The 27,534-nt window shown below is 34.6% G+C and overlaps 1 protein-coding gene and 1 long non-coding RNA gene across 3 annotated transcripts; both read left to right on the top strand.

Moving 5' to 3' along the window:
- Nucleotides 1–5,931: 5,931 nt before the first annotated feature.
- On the top strand, nt 5,932–9,747 carry LOC125141307. The gene is made up of 3 exons (XR_007140696.1): nt 5,932–6,101; nt 6,915–6,990; nt 8,280–9,747. It is a non-coding gene; the product is annotated as an uncharacterized LOC125141307 (long non-coding RNA).
- Nucleotides 9,748–23,284: 13,537 nt separating this feature from the next.
- On the top strand, nt 23,285–26,999 carry znf648 (zinc finger protein 648). Of its 2 annotated transcripts, none has more exons than XM_027146888.2 (2): nt 23,285–23,305; nt 24,722–26,999. In XM_027146888.2, exon 2 carries the CDS (start codon nt 24,787–24,789, stop codon nt 25,972–25,974), a length of 1,188 nt encoding a protein of 395 aa, XP_027002689.1. In that variant the 5' UTR covers nt 23,285–23,305; nt 24,722–24,786; the 3' UTR covers nt 25,975–26,999. The 2 variants fall into 2 exon arrangements, with proteins under 2 accessions (XP_027002689.1, XP_047670340.1); XM_047814384.1 differs by lacking the exon at nt 23,285–23,305 and adding an exon at nt 23,560–23,635.
- Nucleotides 27,000–27,534: the final 535 nt, after the last annotated feature.

Genomic DNA, 27,534 nt, shown 5'->3' with positions numbered 1-27,534 from the left:
CATTTGTGCTCATTTCCTTCATTAACACTGCTACTGTACAAATAATTCAGCAAACATGTAATGATCAAAAACTTAGTACAACAAGCAGTCTAAGTGACTTGCATGATCGTCTCCAGATGATTAGTTTCTTTCATTTTTCAATTAAAAACATGATTTTCTACTTTAAATTACTGCAAGGTATGGGAGAGGGTATGTAAGGCACCTTGCGATGCACTGATATTCCATTCAGAATTTATATCTTCTTTGTGTTTCCAGGATGATCTCTGCCACCCTGACCTTTTTTTTGCCAATCATGTCTAAATGCAACATTCTGAAACATAAATGAAATAAATATAAAAGCTATAGTTAAACTAGGATGAGCACATAACACAACATTGATATACAATAAATAACAAAGCAGGTGAGATCAAATAAAGTGTCAGGAAATGCATCTGCCTCAAGGTCATACAGATTTCTGGCATATATTTATTAAGGCTGTAGTTAAGAGACCCTGTTAAAATCTCCCAAGTCAGACACATGCTTCAGTCTTTAGAGAAAATGTATAAAGTGCAGGAGTCTTCAAGCCTTTATGTAGACATAAACCATCAATTAAATAACAAAACTGTCTAATCTAAATTCTGTCTATCTGTGACTTGGTGGACATTTTGAAAAGTTGAGTGCTTCTGTGTTCAGAGTGTTTATATGGTTGGCTATCAGGATTAAAAATAACACAGTACATCTTGCTGAGTTTCACTGTGTGAACACACTAATACTACATTCACTAAAAAGTACAGGACGTATGCCATTTGAAAAGTCTCAAACTATGAACTGAAATTAGAAGGCTTAGCAGGTTTTAGCTCAGTCCACAAGCAGTGAAAACGTGTATTTTCAAGGCCTTTTTGGTGCAATTCTGTGTAAACCTCTGGAAGTAACATTGTGGCATGATTACTGGATAATAAAACAGTTTTTTAAATAATCAATTGTTTTAGAAATGCAATGAGGTCTTATGACTTCTATAACATTAATTACATGATGGAGGTAATTAAAGTTATATTAGTTATATGGTTTAGAAAGCATGGGTATGCGACCTTTTAAAACAGAAAGTGAATACAAGTTGAAAGACAATGTATTACATGTTAAGTGGTTCTGAGATGCTATAATTAAGGAAATAATTTGAAATATTTTTTTGAGCAGCCAGAAGACAAGCCCATAAAAACCAAAGTGTGTGTTACACAATGGGTTAAAATGAAACTTCAGTGCATCTTCACTACTGTTACTGATTTGTTGAATCTTCAAATAATTAATACTTCAAAAATATTTTCATAACCATACCATGTGAGATGTGCAGTGAAATGCTTTTGCAACTGTAAGTAACATAAAAATACAATGAAGAATAGAATTTATATAAACCATTATTTACTTCAATCAGGTAGGAAAGGAAAAGCTATATACAGAAAATATTAAATATAATATAGGAATGCAAGATCAGTAGTATAAACAATGTGACTTCATTTGAATGAAGTTCAGATGTGTGCATTAAATGAATTATTTAACCAAGTATTTTCACGTTTTTTTATTTCTCTATTGTAGTTTCCATAATATCTCTGAGCTAAATTTATGTTTCCAAGTTTTATGACCACTACTGTTTTTTATGATATTATATTATGATAAATGTAACTGGTTAAATAAACACTGAAAGCAAATTCCTTATTACAATTTAACCATCACGATAAACAAACTCATGCTTTATGACTTTATCTATGATGCTGCAGTTAATTTAAAAAGTAAACATTTTACAGGTGCTTTTTGTTCTGTGAGGAAATTGGAGTCTAAATGGAGCCTGAAAAAGTTTCTTCTTGTTCTCATGTCATGATCAGCAGAGAGATTGTAGAGCTTTATTTTCCCAAAGCAGTATGTTTTCAAATTCTGTTCTGAAAGGTTCCTGGAAATGTTCATAGCTACCTGCACAAATAGAGAAGGATAAGAGTAAAGGTGTACAGTATATAGAGTAATTAGGTCTGTGAATATACAAAATCTTCATAGAAAGGTAACAATTATATTATAGCTATGAGGTGATTTTGCGGCACAGCACAATGTTGTCAGTATATCAAGTCTAGACAAGTCTCAGTCTAGACAAGTCTTCTTTACATAGCAGAAGAAGGAAAAGGGAGAATAGAACACATTAAAAGAAAGTACCAACACTTTGATAGGCACAAATCAACACAGGCATATGTTCGTGAAATAAATCACGATTATCTAAACGTTTGTTTATCTGGAGAAAGTTTTTCATGAGCAATGGCAATTATTTATTCAATTAAATGGCATTAAAAAAGCTCCACTGTTTACATTTACATTTCTGGTATTTGGCAGACACCTTTATCCAGAGTGACTTACAATTTATTTACATTTATACAACTGAGGGTCAAGGGCCTTGCTCAGGGGCCCAGCAGCGGCAGCTTGGTGGACCTAGAATTCAAACTCATGACCTTCTGTTCAGCAGTCCAACACCTTAAGCACTAGGATACCACATCCCTCACTCACATGCATAACTTGTAGCTGGCTAGTTATGCATTACACAACATGTTGGATGGTAAGAGGATACCAAAAGATTAATGCTGTTGTTTTTATATTATTGAACTTCAAGCCATTCATTTTCTGACCTATGGGACACCGTGGACAAGGTGCTAGTCCATCACCGAGCACAATCACACATGCACGTTCTGCTGTGAAGAGTGCAGAGGATAGGTCATTTTTCCTACCACAAGTTGTTATGCAAATGATGAATTTCCATATAAGAAAACTTGAAAGGAAACCGAGAAAGACAAAAGATCAAATTCCTTGAATCTCACCAAAATCTGCTTGTTTGGCTGGGTTGTAAAAGTATATGTATTATATGCAAAATGGAAGAGTGATGAGAAAATGATCAAATAATGAGGTAGCTACAGTAGTATCTGTCAGATTCTGTTAGAAGCTGTATATCTTTAATGCATCATACATCGTATATTCTCCTGCTCATTGTCACCATTGCAGATCATCCTTTCCAATTATCCCAATCCAATATTTAATTAAAGCACAGGTTTTACACTGGATGCCCTTCCTGACAACCCTCCCATAGAACGTTAACCCTTCAGTGGCTGGGTTGGTTCCTTGCTCCAGATTCAAACCCAGGCCAGGTCAGTGAGGGCACAGGATCCTGTCGATGGACCACCAGGGAATTATTGCATCACAATAATAATATATCTTATTATATGTCTTATCTTAGTATATTGTCATTTCCAATACTATACATATATAAGCACTTTGTAAGCATTTACTGCTGAAAACATTGGCTTATGAAATAAAGCTTTGTTTGGCTCAGTTGGTGATAATTAACAGTAACTAGAATATCCTTACTAGAAATCTACAGAATGGCAAAGATTAAACCCTGACAACCCTAATGTTGTTTGTTACTCTTGCTTTTGTTCAGCAATGCATCTTTTTTTTTTTTTTTACATATTTTTTAGATTATAAATTTTGCTTTTATTTTGTATCAAAATAAATATAATTAAAATTTATACAAAATAAATATTATTTATTTTACACAGTAAAGAAGTAAAAAGCTTTGAAATACAACCAATTTATTATATAACAAAACCATTAAGTTTTAAATTTGCAGGCTCACGTTTGCATTTTTATTTAAACTTATTTCATGAATTTATGAGTTTTGTGACCTCTGTGAATCTTAAACATACTGGAAATGTAACCTACAAATACCGTCAAAAATACTTTGTCAGAGTTTAGACTGGACCTGAGATACTTCTTCTAGGCAGGGTTTAGTATGAGCAGAATGTATAGTATGTTGTTTGTGATGATTGTTGTTTTGGCAGCAAATATTCAGCATAACAGAAACTGAAAGTAAGTAAATGAATAGAATAAATATTATATGTTAATGTTTTGTTCACTCTTTCCTTCATGTCTGAGTCCTGAGTGAAGAAACAAAAATAAGCACATGTGTGCGCACACACACACACACACACACACACACTCGACAGCAGGGTGTGGTGTTTACAGTCATGCACACACAACAGCAATGAGGATATGTTTAGGAAATGCAATTACGGCAACCACAAATGGGAATTGCTAAAAGCTTATGCACAGACACAAAAACACACACTATACACACATGTATCCATAACAAACACAGATGCATTTAGGTTCAACTGTATACACATAATCCGTAAACATATTTTACTTCCCGAGACACTCATGTCTTCCTTTTACAACTTTCAGAAACTTTTGTAAAGAAAGATATAGAAGTGTAAAGAAAAGCTCTGCTGTGTTTTTCTAGTAAGGCCATTTTCAAATTGATTCGCTATGTGTGTTTATGTTTACTTTTATATTTTAGTGGCTGCCAAAAAAATGAAAGCTGATTAAACATTAAAATCTGTACTTAGAGCACTGCGCAAAATATTTACATATAGTGTAACAGGAGTAGAATCCAGTATTCTTTAGACTTTAGAGTTTTTTTCCCAATAAAGGAGGGAAAAGAGAGGACAGCTTTTTTTTTTTGAGAAATGTTATTCAAGCCACAGTGTGTAAACAAGCGTGGCAAACTGTAAATGTATACGGGCATCCTAAAAATGGATATACATACTTCAATACAAGTGGACATGCGAACACATATACCTGCACACTGAAAAGCACACTGATGTGCTAACACACCAGTGAGCATGAGTACACAGAAAGAAATGGGAGCTCTAAGGGGAATTACATGTCTAAAAACATGGGAGGTTTAGACAGGCTAGTAACTGCCACGTTGCCATGGCAGCAGTGACTACCGATTCAATTTGTATGTTTTACCATGTGTATGTGTGTGTGTTTGTGTGTGTGTGTGTGAGTGTGTGTGTGTGTTTTCTGTGTGTTGCTTAAGGGGTCAGCCATTTTAAAACCAGTGCATGTCACTATTTTATGCCTTCATCAGCAGTTTTAAAACCTGAAAGTGCTTTAGTGCTCATTGAGCTCACCACACACATGATGGTCAGGGATTTTAAACATGAGAAACTACATGAGATCGTTTATAAGAGCCTGACAACAGTGAGCCGATTCAAATGCAGAAATAAATTAAATGTAGATTAAATGATATAACACCAAAAAAGTATATAACCCTAATAGGTTATTCTGAAGGATTTAACCTTTAAAAAGATACTTAAAAAGAGCATGGTAAATCTTCTGTTAGACTTGTTTAAAAGGTGAAGCTGCAGTGAACACGAAATCTTTACTGGTGCATTCCAAATAAGATAATGGAAGAGGAAGATGAAAAGACAGCAACATTCTTACTACTGTATGTTTAATCGACTGGTTCTACAGAACAGGATTCTAGTTCTAGTTCAACCAGAGGAATTTATTTGGTTTTGGTAGTCATGCCTGGTAAGTGTCAAGTTTAAAAAAAAAATAAAAAAAAGTTCTCTGAAGGCCTAAACTAACCACTAAAACCAGTCCGTTATAATGTTCTTATCTAAAAATGTTTTTGTTGTTGTTTTGTTGTTGTTTATTTAAGAGATGTTTTTTGGTGTATAGCAAATTGTGTCTTGAATGTAGCCAAAAAAACCTGCATGCGTTCTGATTTTAAATTATTATTACAGCTTTCCAGGGCAACTGGCAACAACCTTTTCTGTTCTCACACGTCACCAGGCAGTTCAGAGACACACATCTGCTGATGAGAAGCTGTTCCTTGAGATGAAGGATGGTGTGTGACCCAGAACACAAACGAATATGTCATGTTTAGGGACAAACAGTGATATGACGCCAATGTCAAGGCTGCCTGCTGCTTCGGTTAGACAGCTGAGAAAGCAAGGCAAGCCGGGATGAGAACACAAAGAAATAGTATGCTTGAAAAGCACAAGATCTGTGACTCACAGCACACATACACACACACACACACACACACACACACAGTCATGAGTTGGAGGTGAAGATGAATGCAAATGGAGTTTGTGGTTTTTTACAGTTTAAGGTAAACAAATCCAAAGCAACTAACAGTCAGTTGATCGGCACACATCAATATGCAGGTAAAATTCTAAATCATAAATGACATGCAGAACAAAGTCAATACCAGAAGAAGAATACAAGGAAATATAGTCTTGGTAAGTTCATGTGGATGAGTGTGGAACTGCAGTCAGTTCTCTGACTCTTTGTGAAGCTTATTGTGTTCAGGTGTGTGATTATAAGGACACTGTGAATGTGACAATGTCTGTGGTACTGGGTGTGGAAGTGATGTCTATGATGGCCACATTTGTAGGCCACAGTGTGTGACCTACACACAAATTACATAAATTACAAATTACTAAGCATTAATACTACTGGAGGAGTTGGAATATGCTGTGCTTGGCAGATATTTTGGCACATTTCAAATTGTGATAAGTGGCATGTCTTAACCTACAATGAACCATATACTGTAATTCCTAATGTACTATATATTTCTAAGTACATCAGAATGCATTCTTCCTCCACCTGTAAACCCTAGTCAGGATGCAGTTATATGACATAGAAAGCTTTTAGAACTTCACCTTTTGCAGTGATCACCTGTGCCATGCACACATCTGGTCATTTACATGTGAATGCCATTTATCAACTTACAGCATGTAAATCTGTCGGAAATATTTTAGTTCGATTTGGCTTAAACAAACATCGGCTTAAACAAACAGACACTTTCACAAAAAGACTGATAATGTGTGAACATGTCTGTCTATTTTTTAATAAGAACAGTCAAGAAACTTTGTGTGTGTGTGTGTGTGTGTGTGTGTGTGTGTGTGTGTGTGTGTGTGTGTGTGTGTGTGTGTGTGTGTGTGTGTGTGTGTGTATGTGTGTGTGTGTGTGTGTGTGTGTGTGTGTGTGTGTGTGTGTGTGTGTGTGTGTGTGTGTGTGTGTGTGTGTGTGTGTGTGTGTTTGTTGATGAGGGGGCACTCTGTTGTTCTCTGGTGACTACAGAAGAGCAGACAGAAGGGGAGGAGTGCCTTGTGCATGAGCTACTAGGTAAACACTTGATCTTGCTGTATAACTCAGTAAAGTCGTCTTAACAGCACACATTGTCACAAAGGATCTTTCTAAAAAACAGGTATAGATTTATATTTAGATCACTAATGACCATCCAGAGCTGACAGCTCTTTTATATATATATTAAAGTTAAGCAGTACTGACTGTGCTGAAATGGTGTTCAGTATCAGTGGTATGATTACAGCAGCAGTGCTTAGATACATAGCTACAGAATCTTACAGTAAAATGATCCCCTGAAGAAAAGTAAGACTTTAGCATAGACTGTCCAGTGTATCCATGGCACCATCCAGAATGAGTCACAATAGGGCTGGGAATTGTGGTTGAAAGCGCACATTTCATATTCATGACTCTTGTGTATGACTGTGTTTATGCAAGAAAAAAACAGACAACTGAGATTAATGCAGGATAAAGTCAGACTGACGACAAGAGAAGTACTTTAATAATCATGTAGAGGTGGATGCTATAGTACAGTGCATGAATGACTTGCAGTGTATAAACCACTTCAAACTCCTCATGAACATGGCACACAACAGCCTCCACAGCCACCAGATTTTTAACCCATTGAGGAATTGTTTACACAGTCTTTTGGAGGTTTTTTGGAAGAATTGATTCAACCCTCCAGGATAGTTCCAGAGCTGTGTAGAATCTTAATACAGTTTACCAAATTCAAATTTAATTTCTCACATCGATAACCATACACAGAATGACAAGAATGACAGAACTGAAACAAAATTACAATAAAAAAAAAAGAATTTACTATATGGAGGAAAAAGAAAGACATGGAAATAATTAACAATGTATATACATGGCAGGTTGGTGGTAGAACAGTATAATTATTAAGAATAAAGAGCATATGTGCCGGTATGTGCAATTGTAATGTGCTACTTAACTACCAGTCAGTGTTTTTAGCTGTTATTAGTTGTGCACTACAAATTACATAGTATAACATTTCCACTTTCCACATTTACAGAAGCTTTTAAGAAACTAAGGAGTTGCAAAACTCCTCTGAACTGTCATTTCACTTGCATTCTTGGCACATTAAAATAAATTGTATCACAGCTATTAAATAGTAAAATGTATTAATCTCTTGCTGTTTCTTTTATTCCTCATGTATTACTTCATATAAAACATATTCTGATTTAGTCAATTACCTAGATAAATTAGCTAACTATAATGTCGTAATAACATAGTAACTTGGGGATATTATACTTTTGTAGTTATTGCTTTTGTAGCTTTTCGTTAACTTGAAGCTTTTATACCTCAAACAGAAGCCGGCCAACCCTGTGAGGATTCTGAGGCATCTACAGACATACCAGCTTCGGTTGGATTTTGCTTCATGAAGATTTCAGACATTGAAGAGAACTTGCCAAACCCATGAGGACTTTGAGGAGAACAAACTTTTAATCAATACACATTCTACATATGCTTTTTCTCCATCATTGAGCATTTGAAGGCTTTGTCATGGAGGAGTTAGTGTTGAACTTATAATGAACTCAGATGATGAGATAATGCATGAGTTGCTCAGGAGGTCCTGATTACACAGGACCTCCTGAGTGACTGTATATGACTGTAGAAAGGACATTATTTATAATAACACTCTCCGGTGTTTATAATAATTTATATTCACACTATCTGGTGTAACCCAAATGAGGACGGGTTCCCTTTTGAGTCTGGTTCCTCTCAAAGTTTCTCCCTCATACCATTTATGGAAGTTTTAACTTGTCGCAGTCACCTCAGGCTTGCTCATTGAGGATAAATAGTGATAAATGAAAATAAATTTACACAAACCTTTTATGTTCTTTAAAGCTCCTTTAAGACAATATCCATTGTTAAAAGCACTATACAAATAATATTAAATTAAACTGAAGGTAATTGTACTGACACCATATGTATGTGCACCAAACCTGCATGTTTATTTGTTTCCTTGATAAAAAAAAAAACTTTTCATAGTCTTTAAATGTAGATGAACTAATTACACTTTTAAAATATCTGAGCTCTAGTCACACACTCTCATGAACATGACATTTGGCTGCTAGAGTAAAATAGCTGCTGTAATTGCAGGTCATGTGTCACTAAAGACAGTACAAAATCCTAGGTGTGATTACAGTGCTTTCATGCAGCAGATAAGAGACCTGATGCAAGAGTAAAATATTTTGTGATTGTTTTAATTAGATGTGGAAAGGTATTTCCCAGTCCAGGAAGTTCTTTCTGAACTTCAAGGCAAGAGATCAGATTTTGCAATCATGAATCCTTTCTAGGTTAAAAAAGAAACCAAAATACCAGCAAAGTTGCTCTAAGCTAATGACTAAGCTTTGTTCTCATGAAGACTATATTTAAAACAGTATCACACCTCTTTGGTCTGGAAATCTGATTAAATAGTTGAATGGGGTGTCTTTAGGAATTAGCTGGACCCATCACAAATATGTGCATGTTAAGAAGAGATGCTACAGTAATGACATTAAAATGGTTAAAGAGAGCGATAAAGCAAAACTTGCATAACATTACACTAACACTGAACTGAAATAGAAATTGTAAACCATTTCAACTAATAAACTGGAGAATGAATAGTCAAACTTTTCAAAATGTCTATAAAGAGCATAGATTTCCTAATAATCACTACCCATCCTAAGTTGTGTGGGATTTCCCCTACCTGAACATGTACCATATTCAATACTTCCTCTTTCACAGTGACAGATATGTATGATATGTCTCAACATCACTTTTTGCTGAATTCACATAGGACCAGCATGGACAAAATAATGAATGCCAACAACAGATGCAGTTTTATTAATTATTCATTAGATAATTTTAAGCATGCATTCATCAGATACTGGAAAACTTTCCATGATGCCATTATTAAGTTAGTACATAAAATCAAGATGACTCAAAATCAAGTATCATGTTGCATGGAATGTTTGTTGCTTGAGGTTGTTTTTTAAATTTGCTATAAAAATCTTGAAGAGCAGACCAGTAATCTTTTAAAATAACATAACATTGCACAAAAGGATAACATTAAAAAAGTGTTCAAAAACACAAGGCATGATATGTCGTGTCCTAAGTGTGTATCCTAACAACATGTCACTTGAACATTCAGAAACACCTACTGTATGAATAAGTAGGATTAAGTTCAATGGATTAAACTAGAATCATTTCACTCCATTTACCACTGTTATAATGTTCTCATCAAACCTCTGCATGTCCTGTGCAGCATGACTTTATGTTACATGCTCCCCCAATGCCTGTCTTTAATCAGACAGTTTTGAAAAAATTCTCACAACTCTAAAAAAAAAAACAAGGGTGAGCGAAGCTTTACAAAAGTTCCTTCGGAGCGGTGCACACTGGTAAACAAGTAGGGTTACATTCACACAAGTGCACTGTCTCGAATGCCTGGAAGGGTTTCACTTGCAAAAGTCAACTTTACAGGCAATTGAAAATATCTACACTGCCTGAAAGAGATTTTGTTCTTGAAGGAATCTTTATAAATTTACTTTTAAACTGTTTATCTATAATCAACAAAAAACATTATTTAATACTGACTTAAAGTATACCTTTATTTTTATTTTTTATTTTATTTTCATACATATTGGCACAACAGTTAATTTTTTCTGTCACATCAATCTACATCTGATAAAAACTACAATTATCAATGTTGTTTTCCCCGTGATTATCTCACAGTCTGTGACATTATTAAGTGTCCGTTGCCAGTTTTGTGCTCAGATGTGGTTACTGCTCTGCTATTTGTTCTGCCTGATTCACATCTGTTTGCTAAGTATCTCACCTATTGTCTGTTTCTCATGTTGAGTATTACCTAACCCGCCAGGATTGTTTGTTTTAGTTGTTTATTTTTAATAAATGCAAAATCATCATATCTCTGTCTACCTCTAGCTACCTATACCTTTCAAAACTCTGAAAACTAATTGAATTACAGCATTATATATACATTGAGGGAAATGAGTATTCAGACACTTTCAGTTTTGTTTTCATTTGTTCCAATAGAACGTAATTCCAAATAATAGTGTATATTTGAAAGAAAGTTTAGTATGAACAGATTGTAAATAAGAGCCCCGAGATGTGAACAGTAAAGTCTGTATGTTTAGGTTTATGTTTGATTATATTGTTCATGTCTCTTGGTACCCTGTTAAGTGAAAGTTTAGTTTTATTTAATTTTATTTGAATTACTCATAAATGAACAGCAACGTAATTGTAAAATTGGTTTGTACAACAAACTATGCAGACCAAATAATGGAAAGAAAAATAAATGGGTCTTTTCTGCAGTAATCATAATGCAGCAAGAATGTAGGCTAATTAACAGATAATTAGATCAATTAAGATATCAGTGTCTTAATTCATGAGCTGTATAATTAATAGAACTTTAGCTTAATTAACAAAACTATCACACATGGAAAGCCCCATTTTCGGTGCAGGATTTCATTCTAATTAAGCCACAACTTGATTACACCTGTTTAATCAGTTGAACTTGGCTTTAAATAGATGATCAAGTGATTGGAATGAAACCTTGCACCCAAACCTGCCCTTTCCAAATAAGATCAGACACAGATGCAGGAGGTTACATGCCTTTTCTTTATCACAGCAATTCACATGCTAAAGTGTTATGGTAAAGCAAATATTTTCAGAATGTAGATATTTTATCTTGTAAGTTGCTTAAACAAAGCTTTTGTGAATACAGAGAATTAAGACTTTTTTTCCTTATGTTACCGTAGTGGACTACAGTGAGAATTGCAAGCCAGGTTGTATTTGTCAATATGTAATGTTTTTCTGTGAAACTGTGAGACTTCTATTCTCCCTTCAGTCTCCTCTTCAGGAGGTTAAATGCTGCTCAGGGTTAAGGTCAGGGGACTTGGCCAATCTAAAATCTTCCACTTCTCCATTAATAAAGTATTTGCTGACATTTAATTTCTGGCATTTAACAGACTACAGTTCTCAATTATACAATTATGTGTTGTGTTGGCAGTGTGTTGCTTTGCTGCTTGATGAAGTTCCTCTAAATATAGAATGTGTTTCTCTTCTTCAGCTTCATGCTACTGTTGGACTGGCATGTTGGGTTGACCAATAGTCGGCATCAAGAGTTTGTGGTTCAAAGCTTTTAGGCAGCCATCAATGGGAATCAAGTATAAAACAGGTTGATTTAATTTAAGATTATGTGTACATATGCCAAAGATTCCGTACATTATTTATAGTTCATACACCCAATCATTTTCAGGACATTTATTTAAGCAGGTAAATCGTGCTGTAATGTAGTCTTGCAAGATATGTATATCCTTGTGGAACCAGTATAACCTGCTGACACAGCAGTCATGCACACTGATCAAACACACGTAGAAGCATTATAGCCATTTAAATCCAGGTGTCTTAAATACAGTACATATAGACAGTTCTGGATTTTTTTTTAATGTGACGTAAATTCAGTCCTGGCACAGAGCTGAAAAGGAAGTAAAGGGTCACTGACCGCCATGTGCTACCGTAACATACAGTACCATTTAGTACAGTAATCTGCAGTTGTAGTGAGAGTCAGCTGTTATCTATGTGTGTGTCATTCAAACAGATACCTATCCTTCCAGTTTTTGACCTAACCTGATCCTGGTTTCATGGTTCATTCATTAAATATTCAATAAAGACTTATGATCTCACATGGGATGTGTCCCAAGATGAATCTTAGAACCCACAAAGCTCAATAAACCTATCCTGAGTTAAATGTAAATCATATTTAATCAAGATTTTCATTTTATTTTATTTTTCTGCCCGCAGAAGTGCCATTTTAATCAGTTCATAGGAATACCCCTTCTTAATAAACTGGCACACCTTCCTGACATGCCTGACCAGGCATGAGGAAACGATAAACCACTGGTACATACAGGTTTAATATTTAATATGAAACAGGAAGTGTTAATTTGCTGAAAATAGCATCTGATTTTTAAGTAGGCATAATCCAGTATATCATAAAATACTAAAATCCAATTGGTTAATGTTCATGAACCTGGTAAATTAAAGTCAAAAGTAAAGTCAACAGCACTCTGTAACCAGCAAAAGAAAATTTCTGTCTCACATCTTTTCTGTGCTAAACAATGGAATATATGCATATCTCTAACACAGTCTAATCCTGTTTAACTCTCCCTATGTGAGTCTGGTTTAAGAAAACATTTATACATTTAGACATTCTTGTTCAATGTTCATGGTTTTATGCCATGAGAGCTAAATGGTTAAATATGTAACCAGATGTTGCAGGAATGTTGGAGGGTTACAGAGTCTTAGGGGCTGTCTCTATCCTGTTCAAGCAAGGCTGTTCAATGACTAGGACTTAGCCTCTAATTACTCCATGAGGTCAACCTGTGCTCTGTCCCTGTACACTCAAGTGTAATAAGGCATGTTTATATATGCAAATGTTTGGGCGGAATATCATCAAAATATAATCAAAGTATGCCTCCATTTTGCTAGAGAATAAACACTGAGCACTTATTTGCAGCCAGCCAGGCTAAACAAATGACAGTTATTCTATAAACCTAACAGTCTTTAACTACTTTCATGAGCTTCGATTTTATTTACTGTGCTTAAAAAAGAATTACATTAACTCCCACACAAAATTCTTCTTCTATAGTATCATATTAATAATAGTAATAGGTTGTTTTTATACTTCATAATAGTCTTCTTAACCTGAGAATAGCATGACAAAACAGATGGTAAAAAAATCTGAAAAATATATTGTCAAATGAAAGGAAGAAGCAATGGAATGAAGGCACGTTGTAGTCAAGTCATGATAGAATACAGGTCTTTAAACAGATAGTATATAGAAACTCTATATGTGGAATTAAAATGATCAATTTTCGAATTATCTGTTTTTTTAAAAATCACTAAATGTCATGCCACCCATTGAGAAAAGTCATTTTGTGAGATGCAGTCATGATGTAGTTTTATACAGAATGTTGATTAACCAATGAGAATAATCAGCACCGATGTCATACTAATAACATTCATAGCGGTGGACTTATACTACTAGTTAAATGAACCAGATAATGTAGTGTGCATGCTTATAGCTAGATGTCACAACACATATTGCCAAAAACTATATAGAAAGTGACATATTTTTATAGTCCTTAGCTCTGTGTTGTTTTATGTAGCACCATGGTCCTGGAGAAATGTTCTTTTATTTCACTATGTATTGCATCAGATATATATGAAAGACATGACAAGATCTTCTTGACTTGACTTGACTTGACTTGACTTGACTTGACTTGACTTGGCTTGACCTGACTTGACTTGACATATTTGTAGTGATATACATTCAAGAAATAGAATCTTTTTGCATAATTTTTTTAATTGGTGTAAAACACCGTGATTGCACTGTACTCATACAAACAGCCACATATTTCAGACATTTTGAAAAACATTTAACCCTTTAAATCTTGTTTTTACCAATGTTTAAGGTTACAATTAGGACTTTTGCTCACTGGAAGCATCTGATTGAAGCAATCTTCCAAAAAAAAAAAAAGGTTACCATTGGTATCGTCAGCAGAAGCTCAAAGGATTAGGTGAAAGAAAAACTAAAAGAACTAAACTAAAAGTATTTCCAATCCCTCGTGTTTCTTTGTGCATTGACTCATGCGGTCTATTGGTAAAAATATGTGGCACTTTTCTGCACGTCACTGGTCTGTGTCACACCCTGCTTGCACTCTGCGTCATATAGAGTATGAGTGGGTGTGTTTTTCTTTCCTTTGGGCGTTACTCCCAAACAAAGTGTTGTTTTTTTTAAGCAGATATTTACACATAGTGAAACTACAAAAAATATGCACACAAATAAAAAGGTAAATAAAATACTGTGCTGTATTCCCTTGTATTCTGAAATTGTATTTCATGCACTATTGATGCAGAAGGTCAAGGAACATTAAAGAAATCCCACATATACACACTCTACACTCGCCATTACAAGTAAATGTTAAAGCATATTACACAGACACACACATACACACACACAAACACACCCATACTAAAACATACAATTAATTTTGACGTAGATGGTAGACACACCCTCCTTCACTGCCCAGTAACAAACAGACATTTTTCATTCAAAAATACTACGTCCTTTAGACCTCTTCTCTTTTAAGCACTTTTTTTACATCAGGAATTTGTGTGTACATTTACATTTTCATTAAGCCTTTGTCACCTAGGTTTTGCATTCAGTGCTTATGTACCATCATTAATAATAAAACTGCAATGATTTCTTTGAGTTAATTTATGGATTTTTAGGTTTCAGGAGATATAAACCTATTATATGTGATATCCATGTTATTTCTTACCTTAGTCACACAAATCCGACCTTTTTTCCTTTATTTTGTCACTGTCAGGAATCTCTTTTGATTCTCTCTGCTTCTTGCTGTCTTTTTTTTTATCCTTTTCCTTTGTTTCTAAAGCATAGGTGTTAAATATACTGCCTGACGGCCAGAACCAGCTAGTTAAAGGTTCTAGTCTGACCCAGCAAATTTTAAATTTAAAGTCATCTTGTGGTGTATAATGGAATTGAAAGATTTTTTTAAAAGATGTGCAAATGATACATAATATAAGTTTTGGTAACTTCATGACATATAATCCCAGGTAAGTCCATTTCAATTCCTCGAAATAAAAAATATTCATAATAACTAACCAAAAAAACAACAACACATTTTTATCATCCCTCTCTAGGTACTGATGTTCAGTTTGGGTTTTCTGTAAATCATGCATTTTACATAACATTAAATCATCGTAATGTTAAATTTTTCCACTGATGAAGAATTGGATATGCTTAAAGGGCAGTGTAGAAATTTTGTGTGAATGCAAGTACTAAAAAGGACAATATTTTTTATTACACAAGGTTAAGATAATCTAGAAATGTTAACAATCTATAGGAGGACTTAATTATAAATAAAATTAACTACATTACTGAAATGGAATGCTGTATAGATGTAACATTTTTAGTTAATTTATTGTTATTGCATATTAGTCTACAGTCCATCAATGAATAGTCCATGAAAAAAATATAGACAGTTTTAATCATTGTATAATTTTTACTTAATTTATGACATTTTGAAAATGAAGTACATATAAAATTAATAAATAATATTTGCTGTGCTTTTGGAGTCAGAATGATCCGCTTTCACTTTTGGGTGAAACTAATATGTATATTTCAAACTATTTCAGTTAAATATTCCCACAGGTTTCTATAGAACAAATTCTTCACAAACCAGCTTCAAAACGCAAAATGGGTCTGGTTTTATTTTTTTAGATCACCCATGAAATTAACAGTACTGGATTTCATGATAATAATAATAATAATAATAATAATAATAATAATAATAATAATAATAATAATAATAATAATAATAATAAAGAAATTTGTTCTTCACAATAAATTACTGCATTCAACTGGTCTCCATTTACATCAAAAAGGTTTCAGACATTTTGGATATAAAGTCTTGGGTCACAAGTACAAAATAACAGTTTAAATCTATTCACAAGAACTACAGGTGGCTAAATAAGTCACAGACCTTGATCTCATGTCTGTGAAAGTGCAGAAGGCCATGGTACTCTGCTGGATCGACTCTGAGAATCTGACCTGACCAGTTGGAAGACTTGACTGAACACTGTGGGACTTGGCTCACATAACTATGGCTAAATATGTCAGCAGCACAATCAGTACAATCAGTACATGTTCTGAATTTATAGCAGTTTACATTAAACTTCCTGATTACAGTTGACTTTATGGCAGTGGTTGATTATGGTTGAAATTCTATTCAACTTGACTTGTTACTTGTATGCAAGTGTGAAGCATGTTAATTGAAAGATATTTAATGATATTTTAAGATACAAACATGAAAGTTGGAAAATCTGATTTGGGTTTAAGATGATGTAACTAACTTTTCTGAGAATTATAGGCAACTGTACCATCCATTTTTCTCAGAAAAGCAAATATTGATTATAGTGTAGGAAATTCCACAAAAGAGACTTACATATGGGTCCAAATCGATTTAAAATCTCAAAATACAAAAAAACATATGTTTAATATAAAGTATGCATGTTTTTAATTAGACCAAGGCTGTATCCATACATGAGTTAGACTCAGGCAAAATCAAATTAGCTACAGATATCCAGCATGATAAGTTTGATTTTCTGCACAATTGCTTGGCTTAATTACAGCTTTAAATGGGACCCCTGTTCTTCTGAATAACTGTCAGTACGGCAAATAGACTGCTGTGATAAGCTGTAAATTGTGGCTCTGTGTTAGAACAAGATTGAATGTCTTTCCCTGTGGTTAAACATCAGTGTCGGAGAAAGCGACAACTGACATGGAATGTGTACTCAGTACTACTGAGAAGATTTTACAGAACACAGTGACGATGAAAAAATTGACACACACTTCTTTGTAAAGTTTGTGACAAGGTCTAAGTCAAAATTCAAGTGAAAAAGAATACACACCAGTAAAAATGACACAAATATAGTAGATATAATCTTAAGGTGTACATTAACTCACATTTGTTGTTAACAGGTTTATCCTTTAGACTGAACTGTAACATCATAAAACATAAAATGGAAGCTCACTTCCTGGTATCATGGATAATGGTATCATGCTAAATGACACAAATAAGGCTCACTGTCAGCAACAATGCAAAATGCACAGTATTGCAAAATATGCAATTATATATTTATATTATAACATATTATAATATTTATATGATAATAAGGTGTGCAGATAGACAGATAGACAGATAGATAGATAGATAGATAGATAGATAGATAGATAGATAGATAGATAGATAGATAGATAGATAGAAAGAAAGAACTTTATTGTCATTGCATAGTACAGGTACTGCAGTTTGCCATCTACCAGAAGTGCAAAATGTAGCAGTCGTGCAAAAGTGCAGATAAATATCTAGCATATTTACAGCAAGTGGTATATATGAAAGTGTATACAGTAAATAAATATTACAGAATTACAGAAATGGTTCTAAGGCTATGGCATTGAAGAGGAATGTGCAAAGTGAAAGGTTACAATATTAATGGCATTTAAGGAGTTAGCAAGCTGAATAAACAGTCTAATATATATATATATATATATATTAGACTGTTTATTCAGCTTGCTAACTCCTTAAATGCCATTAATATTATTAATATATATACGTATATATACACACACATGTTATAGATGAATGTGAAAAGTTAGGCAGAATGTACAGTAATGATATAAAGATATATAATGAGGAGTAATGAGGAGTAAAAAGGATAACAATGTAATATGTACATGTATTGTACAGAGGTTATATACAGTGGTATCAGTTTCTAATTAGAAACATTTTAAGGTGCTGTGAAAGATAACACGCTCAGGCCTTGACACTGGAACTGGACACACAGCAGACACTGGAAAATAATATACTTGGATACCGTAAATAATTTCAGAAATGTATGACTTGATAATTAACTGCACACTAGGTGTTTCGATAAATGCTAAACATGTAATTAAATGCACTATGATTATATGTAAATAGAATTTGGGTAAAATTATGGTGGCTTAATGGTTAATATGTTTGCCTCATACCTCTAAGGTTGGAGGTTCAATTCTCAGCTTTGCTTTGTGTTTGCAGAGTTTCCTCTGTGTACTCCATTTAAATATATACATGTACATTGGAGGCTGACTAGAATCTCTAAATTGTCTGTTGTTTGTGAGTGGTGTGTGTGCCTGGTAATGGGTTGGCTCCCTGTCCAGAGTGTTCCCCACCTTGTGCTGCCAGTCCATTGGAATAGTCCACAGGCTAACTGTCATCCTGTGTTGGATAAACGGTACAGAAAATGAATGGATGTCTGATGGACAGAGAGTTGGCTTTGCTGTATCAGGAACACACAGGTATATAGAAACAGTGACAAAACCTAGCATAATATAATTCACCATCAAGGTGTCCGGATGCTTGCTACACGCATTTAAATATATTATTTAAATATATAGACCGAAATAAACATGCTACCATAACCTGAATACATCTTTAAGATGTGAACAGAAGAATATCAGTCTTTTACCTTTATATGTTAAGCTTTAATTTAAATATTTATGATTTGTCTAGAACATGTCACCATAGCATATACAAAACAATTACTTAAAAATTACATTATATCGCACAATGCTTTTGTAGTAAATTTTTGTGTAGTCTAATGTGGTATATTTTATATACAGTTTCCTTTTGAACATATATCTGCACTGCCAACCATGGTTCTTTATTACATCAGCCAAATTATTTATTACTTCAGCAAGGAAGCTTAGGTAGCAATGTGTGTGTGTGTGTGTGTGTGTGTGTGTGTGTGTGTGTGTGTGTGTGTGTGTGTGTGTGTGTGTGTGTGTGTGTGTGTGTGTGTGTGTGTTGTTATGGTTCAGGGCCTAGATATCAGCCCAAGGGAGAGGCTGGTACAACCTGAAATATACACAGCAACAGGACACACTTGAGACCTGGCACCAATTTATGTATTGTCTTTCTTTGAGGCATAAAAATATAAAGTTATAGTATTCTGTTCATTTATTAAATACATATTTAGTATTTACCCAAGTGTGCCAGATTTTAAATAAGTATTATTTATTTATTATTTATTATTATTTTATTTAAGTATTTTTAACAGTGCGTTACAGACTTTTTATAATTACAATTAGATTTAATTGTTTGTACAGTAAATAGGAGCTCAGTATCTAAGGCTCACATGCAATGGTCTGAATGTTCTAAGTTCAAATTACAGGACTGTCTAAGACCCTCTACTGGGCCATCCTCATCTGTATGCCCTCTTACTTATTTGATCACAAGTTAACAAATCATTTAAAGCAACTGACAGTGTTTAAAATTTATTGTGAACTCCATGTTAAGGTACATTTTGTTCTCTTTCAGAGAAACAGGCAACCAGTAATTGGGTAAGACACTTGAGGAAACAGAGACCTCTGTGTTGCAGAACTGATACTACAGGTTATTTACATCCATTTTGCACATACTGTAAGTCTTTGTCAAAATATCCAACAGAGCCTGGGGAATGTTCTCATCTAGTGAGTGTACAGACACACACTCATTTAAACTGGTACACTCACAAAGTTCTTTTAAAAACTGATTCACAAGCCTAACATTGGGATTATTTTACTGAAGATGATCTTGAAATTAATGGGTTTTAAAATGATCACATCCACCTAATTTGGTTTCTCCTAAAGGTTTATTTTAACATTTGGTTCGATTACTTGTTTCTTGTGTTTTTAATGCTGTTTTAAACAAAAATGTTGTTGTTATACAAAAAAAAAGCAAATAGTTGTTTATAATATATATATATATATATATATATATATATATATATATATATATATATATATATATATATATATATATATCGTAACTTTTTGCAAAATTCAATACAATATAAATTGTCCACACAGAAAGCAAAATAAATTTATTAGGTTTTTTAACTTTTTCCAAAAACATTTTCCAAAGCTCAGGCAACTACACATGGGCATTGCATCATTCTAGTCCCAGACCAAAAGCAATCACATGTAATTGTCAGTTGTGTTGCTTCTCTGTATATTTCAGACAAGATAGATTTTTAAATCACAAAAGTAACATATTTTTGGTACCTATTAAGATATGCATGGATGAAATAACTCAGAAACTCAGAAGTCTGTGATTGGTCATTTTTAATGTCAATCAAATAGGCTATTAGTGATAAATACAGTGAAAGGTAGACGTCTAGGTCTGGTCTGTGATATTATATCTTGCCAATAATAAGGATTATAGGTGACACTGGTCGGACTCTCCATGAAGCCAAATGGACAAACCTGGTCTTTCATAAGAGCGCTGCTGGATGTGTATTTAATAACTGTGGAGCGCCATCTAATGGTCATTTGGTATAATGACATTGCTGAACACGTGTTCTTCAGGCATTTTAAACATGGCTGCTCACGCCTGCGAGTCTGCGAGTGCGCATATACAGAGTGTGTGTGTGTGTGTGTGTGTGTGTGTGTGTGTGTGTGTGTGTGTGTGTGTGTGTGTGTGTGTGTGTGTGTGTGTGTGTGTGTGTGTGTGTGTGTGTGTGTGTGTGTGTGTGTTTTCAAGAAAACAACTAATTTATTTGTATTAAAGGCATTACACTGATGAAATGTTCTGACTGGGCATCTCAGATTTGCTTCATACATAAAATGCATTTGTTTCTGACATACTGAAGGTTTATCAAAGTGACATTGCCCTAATTTTACTGTTATATAAGAATAACTACTATTTGAAGAGTGATGTAACTGCTGCAAACATCTGATTTACATGTAAAATTCCTACATCTCTGGCACCATATGCTCCATTGGAGAAATGCTCGATTGTACTTAAAACACTGTTGTCTGTGACAAATTGTGTAAAAAATCTCAAAAATTAAGCTTATTCAAACACCGCTGGACATGAAATGAATGTCTGTACATTCAGCTCAAGTAATCTGAACTTGGTAAGATTTACTACACTTACCAATGTCCTATAAAAATTGATATATGTATAATGATATAACTGGCTAAAAGGCTACACACACTATTAACACAGTAAAGTTATGTCCCCTTTCTAAAAGCCTCTATAACTTAAAAAGTAATACAGACACAAGCATGAAGGTTTGCTTGATATTTATGGGTTCATCAAAGACGGTCAGTCAAAAACAGTGTAAATATCTGGTGATATATACAAATGTTCTAGTTTATATTGCTTATATTGTGTAGTAATTGGGGTTAGAAAAGAGAATGCTGATTAAAGTGGTTATTTAAATAATAACTGTAGCCGTATATCACCTTATATTTAGCAGCATCTCAAGACCATAGATTTTGGTGAGGCAGGATGGCATTAATGACAGATATACCTTTGTTCTGTCCTGTTTGATACAGCAGGTGTGTTTCTATAAACAAGAAAGGCAAACAAATAAGATGTAATCATTAACCAGGATTTCAGAAAAACATTCATCCCATCTATATCTTAAACCAAAAACATTGTATTTTTTTTTTTACAGGCTATGCTCCAGACTATGTGTATACTAATAGTATTCACTACATAATTCCCCTTTTCCTCTCCCAATATTTGATATAGACATTGTTCTGTATATCATATATACTCTTTCAGCATTTATTAGATTTAAATTTGATTACTTGCTGTAAAAGTATTATACTCAGTGCTGCAGTGAATGATTGTTCATTGTCAAAGTATGCTGTAAAGCCCACTTCCCACCCAAGTGCGATTAAAGTGTCAGGTTATGTCAATTTATATTTCCCAGTGTCTGGAAGGTCCGTATATATAATTTAAAGGATCACTTTTAAATACTTTATGTACTAAAATAGAAAGAATCTAAAACAATCACTATTCAGTCTAGAGGAACCCATCCGGTTTATTCAGAGAAGAACATAGGAGGCCAAGGGCAACTCTGTGGAGAAAGAAATCTACAGCTTCTAAATAGATCAAGGAGGTAATATTCTCGCAAACCTCTGTAGAAAAATAATAGACAATGTATTCACTGATTGCAAAAACATTCCTAAATTTTTCGACTTTAATATAATGATCTAATATATCCAAAACATCAATATGCCAGAACTAATCTAAGCCTAATTATGCACCATTACTGTATATTATGGTGTACATCTGATCCATGAGCAACACTTGTACGTGTAAACAGGTGTGTGAGCTGCCATAGCTCAAAATTGGCTACGTCCTTCTCGGATTCCCTCTGCCGCTGACAATCAGTTAATTCTTGCAGTCTATCTGTTGCTCCTCCTGGGAGCTATCGGGTGATCACTAACATACCGTATCAGCATATGTTATTCCTGTCTCAACTGCACTTAACTTAGTAGATCAATTAAGTGCAGCATTTATGTACATGTACATTAATGGTGTTTTATTTGGAATGTAAAGCATTGATATCCAAAGAGCTGTTGCATTTAGCGGGTGACTAATTAATTAATGGAGCCCTGACAGCTGTTTTCTTTGACATGAACCACATGTGTGCAAATATGAAGCAAGAAAAATATGAATGAAGGTAAATGTTGGAAGTTCACTTTATCCTGTATTGTTATATATTTGTACATTTCAAGAGATGTGATGAATACGTATATTATATAAACATCATAATTTTGAAAAAGAACCATGTGGCTTTGCTGAATTTCTAAGAAGTGTGTGAGCCATGCAGAAGTACTTAACTCCTCCTCCAGCATCAGAATCCTCCCTGCTGGTTAAAAATGCACCAGTCAGACTGAAATCATCTTCAGCAGACGTGTAGCCTGAAGGTAAGGAACTCAGACATATACAGATGTCCTGTTCTTGTCACAAGTAATTGCTTGAGAAATGTGCTACCACATATCTACTGTAAGCTCACACTGACAGTGTAGATTTAATCAGGTGTTATTTTGTTTAGTAGCATAAAATTCCTTTGGCTTTCTTGCAGTATGCTTCTTCAACGTCATTTATCTTTTAAACTTTCTAGATGCATTTATGCATATTCATTTGGTAGTATCTCTCAAGGAAATTTTTTTAGTGATTTATTTATTTTATGTCACAGGTTTCATGGAGGTCTAAAGATGAGAGAAGTAGAATATGTGAGATCTGTTTTGATTTCTGTAAGTGATTATGAGCAATGCACATAAAATTTTATATACCTATATTTAAGTCAAAGAAATGCCTACACAAACTTTTACTAGCTGTAAATAAGGATTTAAAGAACACATACACACACAGACACCCACACACATAGTTCACAGGCTGCCTGAGATTTATGCATTAGTACAGTAGTAAAATGTAATGATGGGAATTAATAACAGGTTTTGAATGCCATCCTGTTGTCAGTGGGCTCAAGACATGTTTTACACAGATGGCTTGTCATCAGTTCAGTTTTTTCTTGGTTTTATTGTTGTGTTTTTAAATGCTAAAAAAAATGCATACAATAGCCATAGCCAACAAACAAATAAGTTATTATATTTCACTGTGTCAGTGTTTTGGACTAATCAACTTTCATCAGGAATTCTGTGGATAACAAAATCTTTTTTGAACAAATCATGAATGAGAATAAATTAATAATAATAATAACAATAACAACAACAATAATGATAATAATAATAATAATAATAATAATAATAATAATAATAATAATAATAATAATAATAATAATAGAGAACATAGAATCTCTACTTATAATAGATACATAATGTGAATAGTAGTAGACTATGTAGATGCAGTTACAGTCAGGGAACTGAAAATTAAATTCAAATAATAAATGTGTGCTATAAAATATTTTGCCCCAGTAAAAGATTTACTTGTTTGAAGTAAATGAAGTGAAGTAAAACTTAAATTAGCTGTATTAAATGCTGAATCAGCCTCAGTAAATACAACACAATATAAGGACCAGGAAACAATAGTCACATGAACTGATTAGACTATATTTAATTAAAAAATCTGAAACATAGAACAGAACTTCTACATTGACTTAAAGTTTAATGAGATGATAAATTGATTCCTTTGGGGGGAAAAACAGGATTTAATAATTTTGACCAGTTGGAAACACTGAGGTATAAAACATTGTCTGCATTCCTTGTTTAAGTACAGTTTAGAGGGTGTTTTGGGGATTGCACATCTCAGTGATGAAAAAATGTGTAGAGGAGCTATAAGATCCAGTTATTACATTTTACCTACATTTTATTTCCCCACAGTCTGCTCATACGTTTGTGTGAGAATTATCTGGGATCTGCAGGACAAGTGCTAACCAAAAATAAACATGGCAGAAAATTCTAACAGCTTGAAGCCAGACATCTTCAATGATAAAGCCTATGTGTCAAAAAGAAGCATCAGAAAGACCTTAATTAATAAAATACGGTATATACCAATAGAGAGGGAACTCACCACTAATGCCAAGGTCTCACCGTCTCCTGCTGGCAGTGGCAGTGACATGAATCCAGTGGGCTGTGATGCACAGCAGGAACTGAATGAGTGTAAAAATGTTATTGAGAACCAGAAGTTTGGATCTGCGCCTGAGGAAGTGTCCAACTTTGCCAGCCTGAGGCTGAAACTTGAGGAAGACTGGACTGAATTTGAGTTGGCACCAGCTCCAGAAACACAACAGGACATCACAGTAGATAAGAATGTAGCGAAGCAATCCAGGAAACATGAGCCAAATTCAGAACCAAAACAAACAGGCAAGCCACATTATGTTTTCACAGCTATGAAGAAGCGGAGCATAGAGGGAGATGCTGAAAACCGCCCTTACAAGTGCCCTTACTGCAGCTGGGCCTTCAAGAAATCCAGCAACCTACTGAGCCACATGGAGACGCACAGCGGGTTGAAGCCACACGTGTGCGAGCTGTGCGGAAAAGCTTACGCACATCAGGGCACCCTGCAGCAGCACAAGCGGCTACACACAGGTGAGCGGCCCTACAGCTGCCCATTCTGCGATAAGACCTACACATGGTCCTCTGACCATCGCAAGCACATCCGCACACACACTGGTGAGAAGCCATACATATGCACAGAGTGTGGCAAGGAATTTGTGCGCTCGTCGGACCTGCGCAAGCACGAGCGCAACATGCACACCAACAACAAGCCATTCTTGTGCCGTGCGTGTGGAAAGACCTTTAACAAACCTCTAGCATTGCTACGGCATGAGCGTACACATCTGGGTGAGCGGCCTTTCATTTGTTCAGACTGTGGCAAAACCTTTGCCCTTCCCTCCCGCCTGGCTGAGCACCAGAAAGTCCACAGTGGTTTGCGGCCTCACGTCTGCCCCATTTGCACAAAAGCCTTCACTAAGTCCTCAAACCTGACTGAACACCTAAGTGTGCACACCGGTTTCCGTCCACACACGTGTGCCGAGTGCGGTGTGTCTTTTGCCATGCCCTCACGCCTGCTACGGCACCAGCGCACACATGCAGCCCGACGACTGCAGCAGGTCCTTCAGCCACCACTTTAACACTTGTGTTCTTGTTCCTTACTTAGCAATATTCCATCCCATTATAGCAATATAGCTACAACGGTACTACTCTGTCTATCTTCACTGTCAATCACTGTGACACTAGCCAATATTATTAGTATGTGGTAATACAGTATTTGTTTGGATGACTTCTTGTGTCTTGGAAGACATCTTTCTTCCTAGTTGGTGGTGGCTGTATGAAAGGGATGGAATTGGCTTCTGTCCAAATAGGAAGAAAAAAGGTGGGGAATTGGGTTGTTAAAAACTTGTTTTTAATGTTGTTGCAGTTTTAGTGACTTTTCTGTGCATCTTTATTGTAACCTTGACTGAAAAGGGCATAAAAGTTATTTTTCACACAATTTTTCACACCTAATATATCTTTTTTATTTTATATATTTATTCAGTTTTGTTTTTGTCGATCTGTTTAACCATCTTTTTCGTATTTTTATTCTTTATAAGAATTAGTAGTGTGTATTATGTCTAATATATCATTATATGCATAGTTTCTTTGACTTTGTAGTCACCTCTAAATGCACATGTAGCCTGATGGCTACAGCCAGTTTAATATTTAATTCTTTATTTTCTTCTGTCTAATGGTTTCAAAATGTGAATGCTTACAATTTTTGTCACCTCCTCCACGATGGCAGTAAATCTTTCCTGTCATACCCAGTTGGCTGATCTCCATGCTGGCCATGCTGCTGTGGAATCCTCTGAGCACATGTTCTTCTCTACTACTAGTGCAAAGGTCATTTTAACCCACCAAGACGCTGTGTTCTATGTGCTGATTGCACAGTTTGGACTGGCTTAGGGGCATAAAACTACATGAGTCAAGTATGCTACACTTATTAACACCTCTCTGACATTTACATGAATGCTCCCTATAAAAATACTATTCAGTTCCAATGCAATGACCACCTAATCTAGCTTTATCTAGTCTTGTCATCACATTTTAGTCACTATCAAAAATACAGATAAGCACTTGACCACAAAACAAGAAAAAAACATATCAAAAAAAATATAATAAAAACCACATTGACTAAATCTTAATTTTTACTTTCTTTTTTGGTTTCTTCCTTTTTTGTTACTTGACTTTCTGTTTTAGTGTCTTAAAATCAAACCTAGACCAAGTACAGAATACTGCAGGAATTAGTAATATTAACAAATGATGTATATAAAAACCCTATTATAATAGTTATATTAGTTTTGAAAATCAAAATCAGCAAAACATTATCAATACAATAAAAATAAAGACATCCCTTTACCAATGAATTTCTAAATGTGATCCACACTGTCAAAATCTCAACAATAAGAAACTTGTGTTTAAAGTGTTTTATTATAATTAGGAAGTACAAAATCAAGAAGGTGCATGGGTAGAAAGAAGGCAGCTGAATGCTCCTGGCATATAAAGCTTACACAGACAGAACACAATTTGTATTCTTTGAGTGCTAAAATATTTATGAAAAAATAACAATGCAGAGTGAAAAAAATTCCTGTTGTATGGAATATTTTTCATTCATTTATTCTCTCTCTCTCTCTCTCTCTCTCTCGCTCCCCCTCCCT

Source organism: Tachysurus fulvidraco, chromosome 5, assembly GCF_022655615.1.
Source record: "Tachysurus fulvidraco isolate hzauxx_2018 chromosome 5, HZAU_PFXX_2.0, whole genome shotgun sequence".
NCBI classification, from domain to species: domain Eukaryota; kingdom Metazoa; phylum Chordata; class Actinopteri; order Siluriformes; family Bagridae; genus Tachysurus; species Tachysurus fulvidraco.
This window is presented reverse-complemented; position numbering and strand designations above follow the sequence as displayed.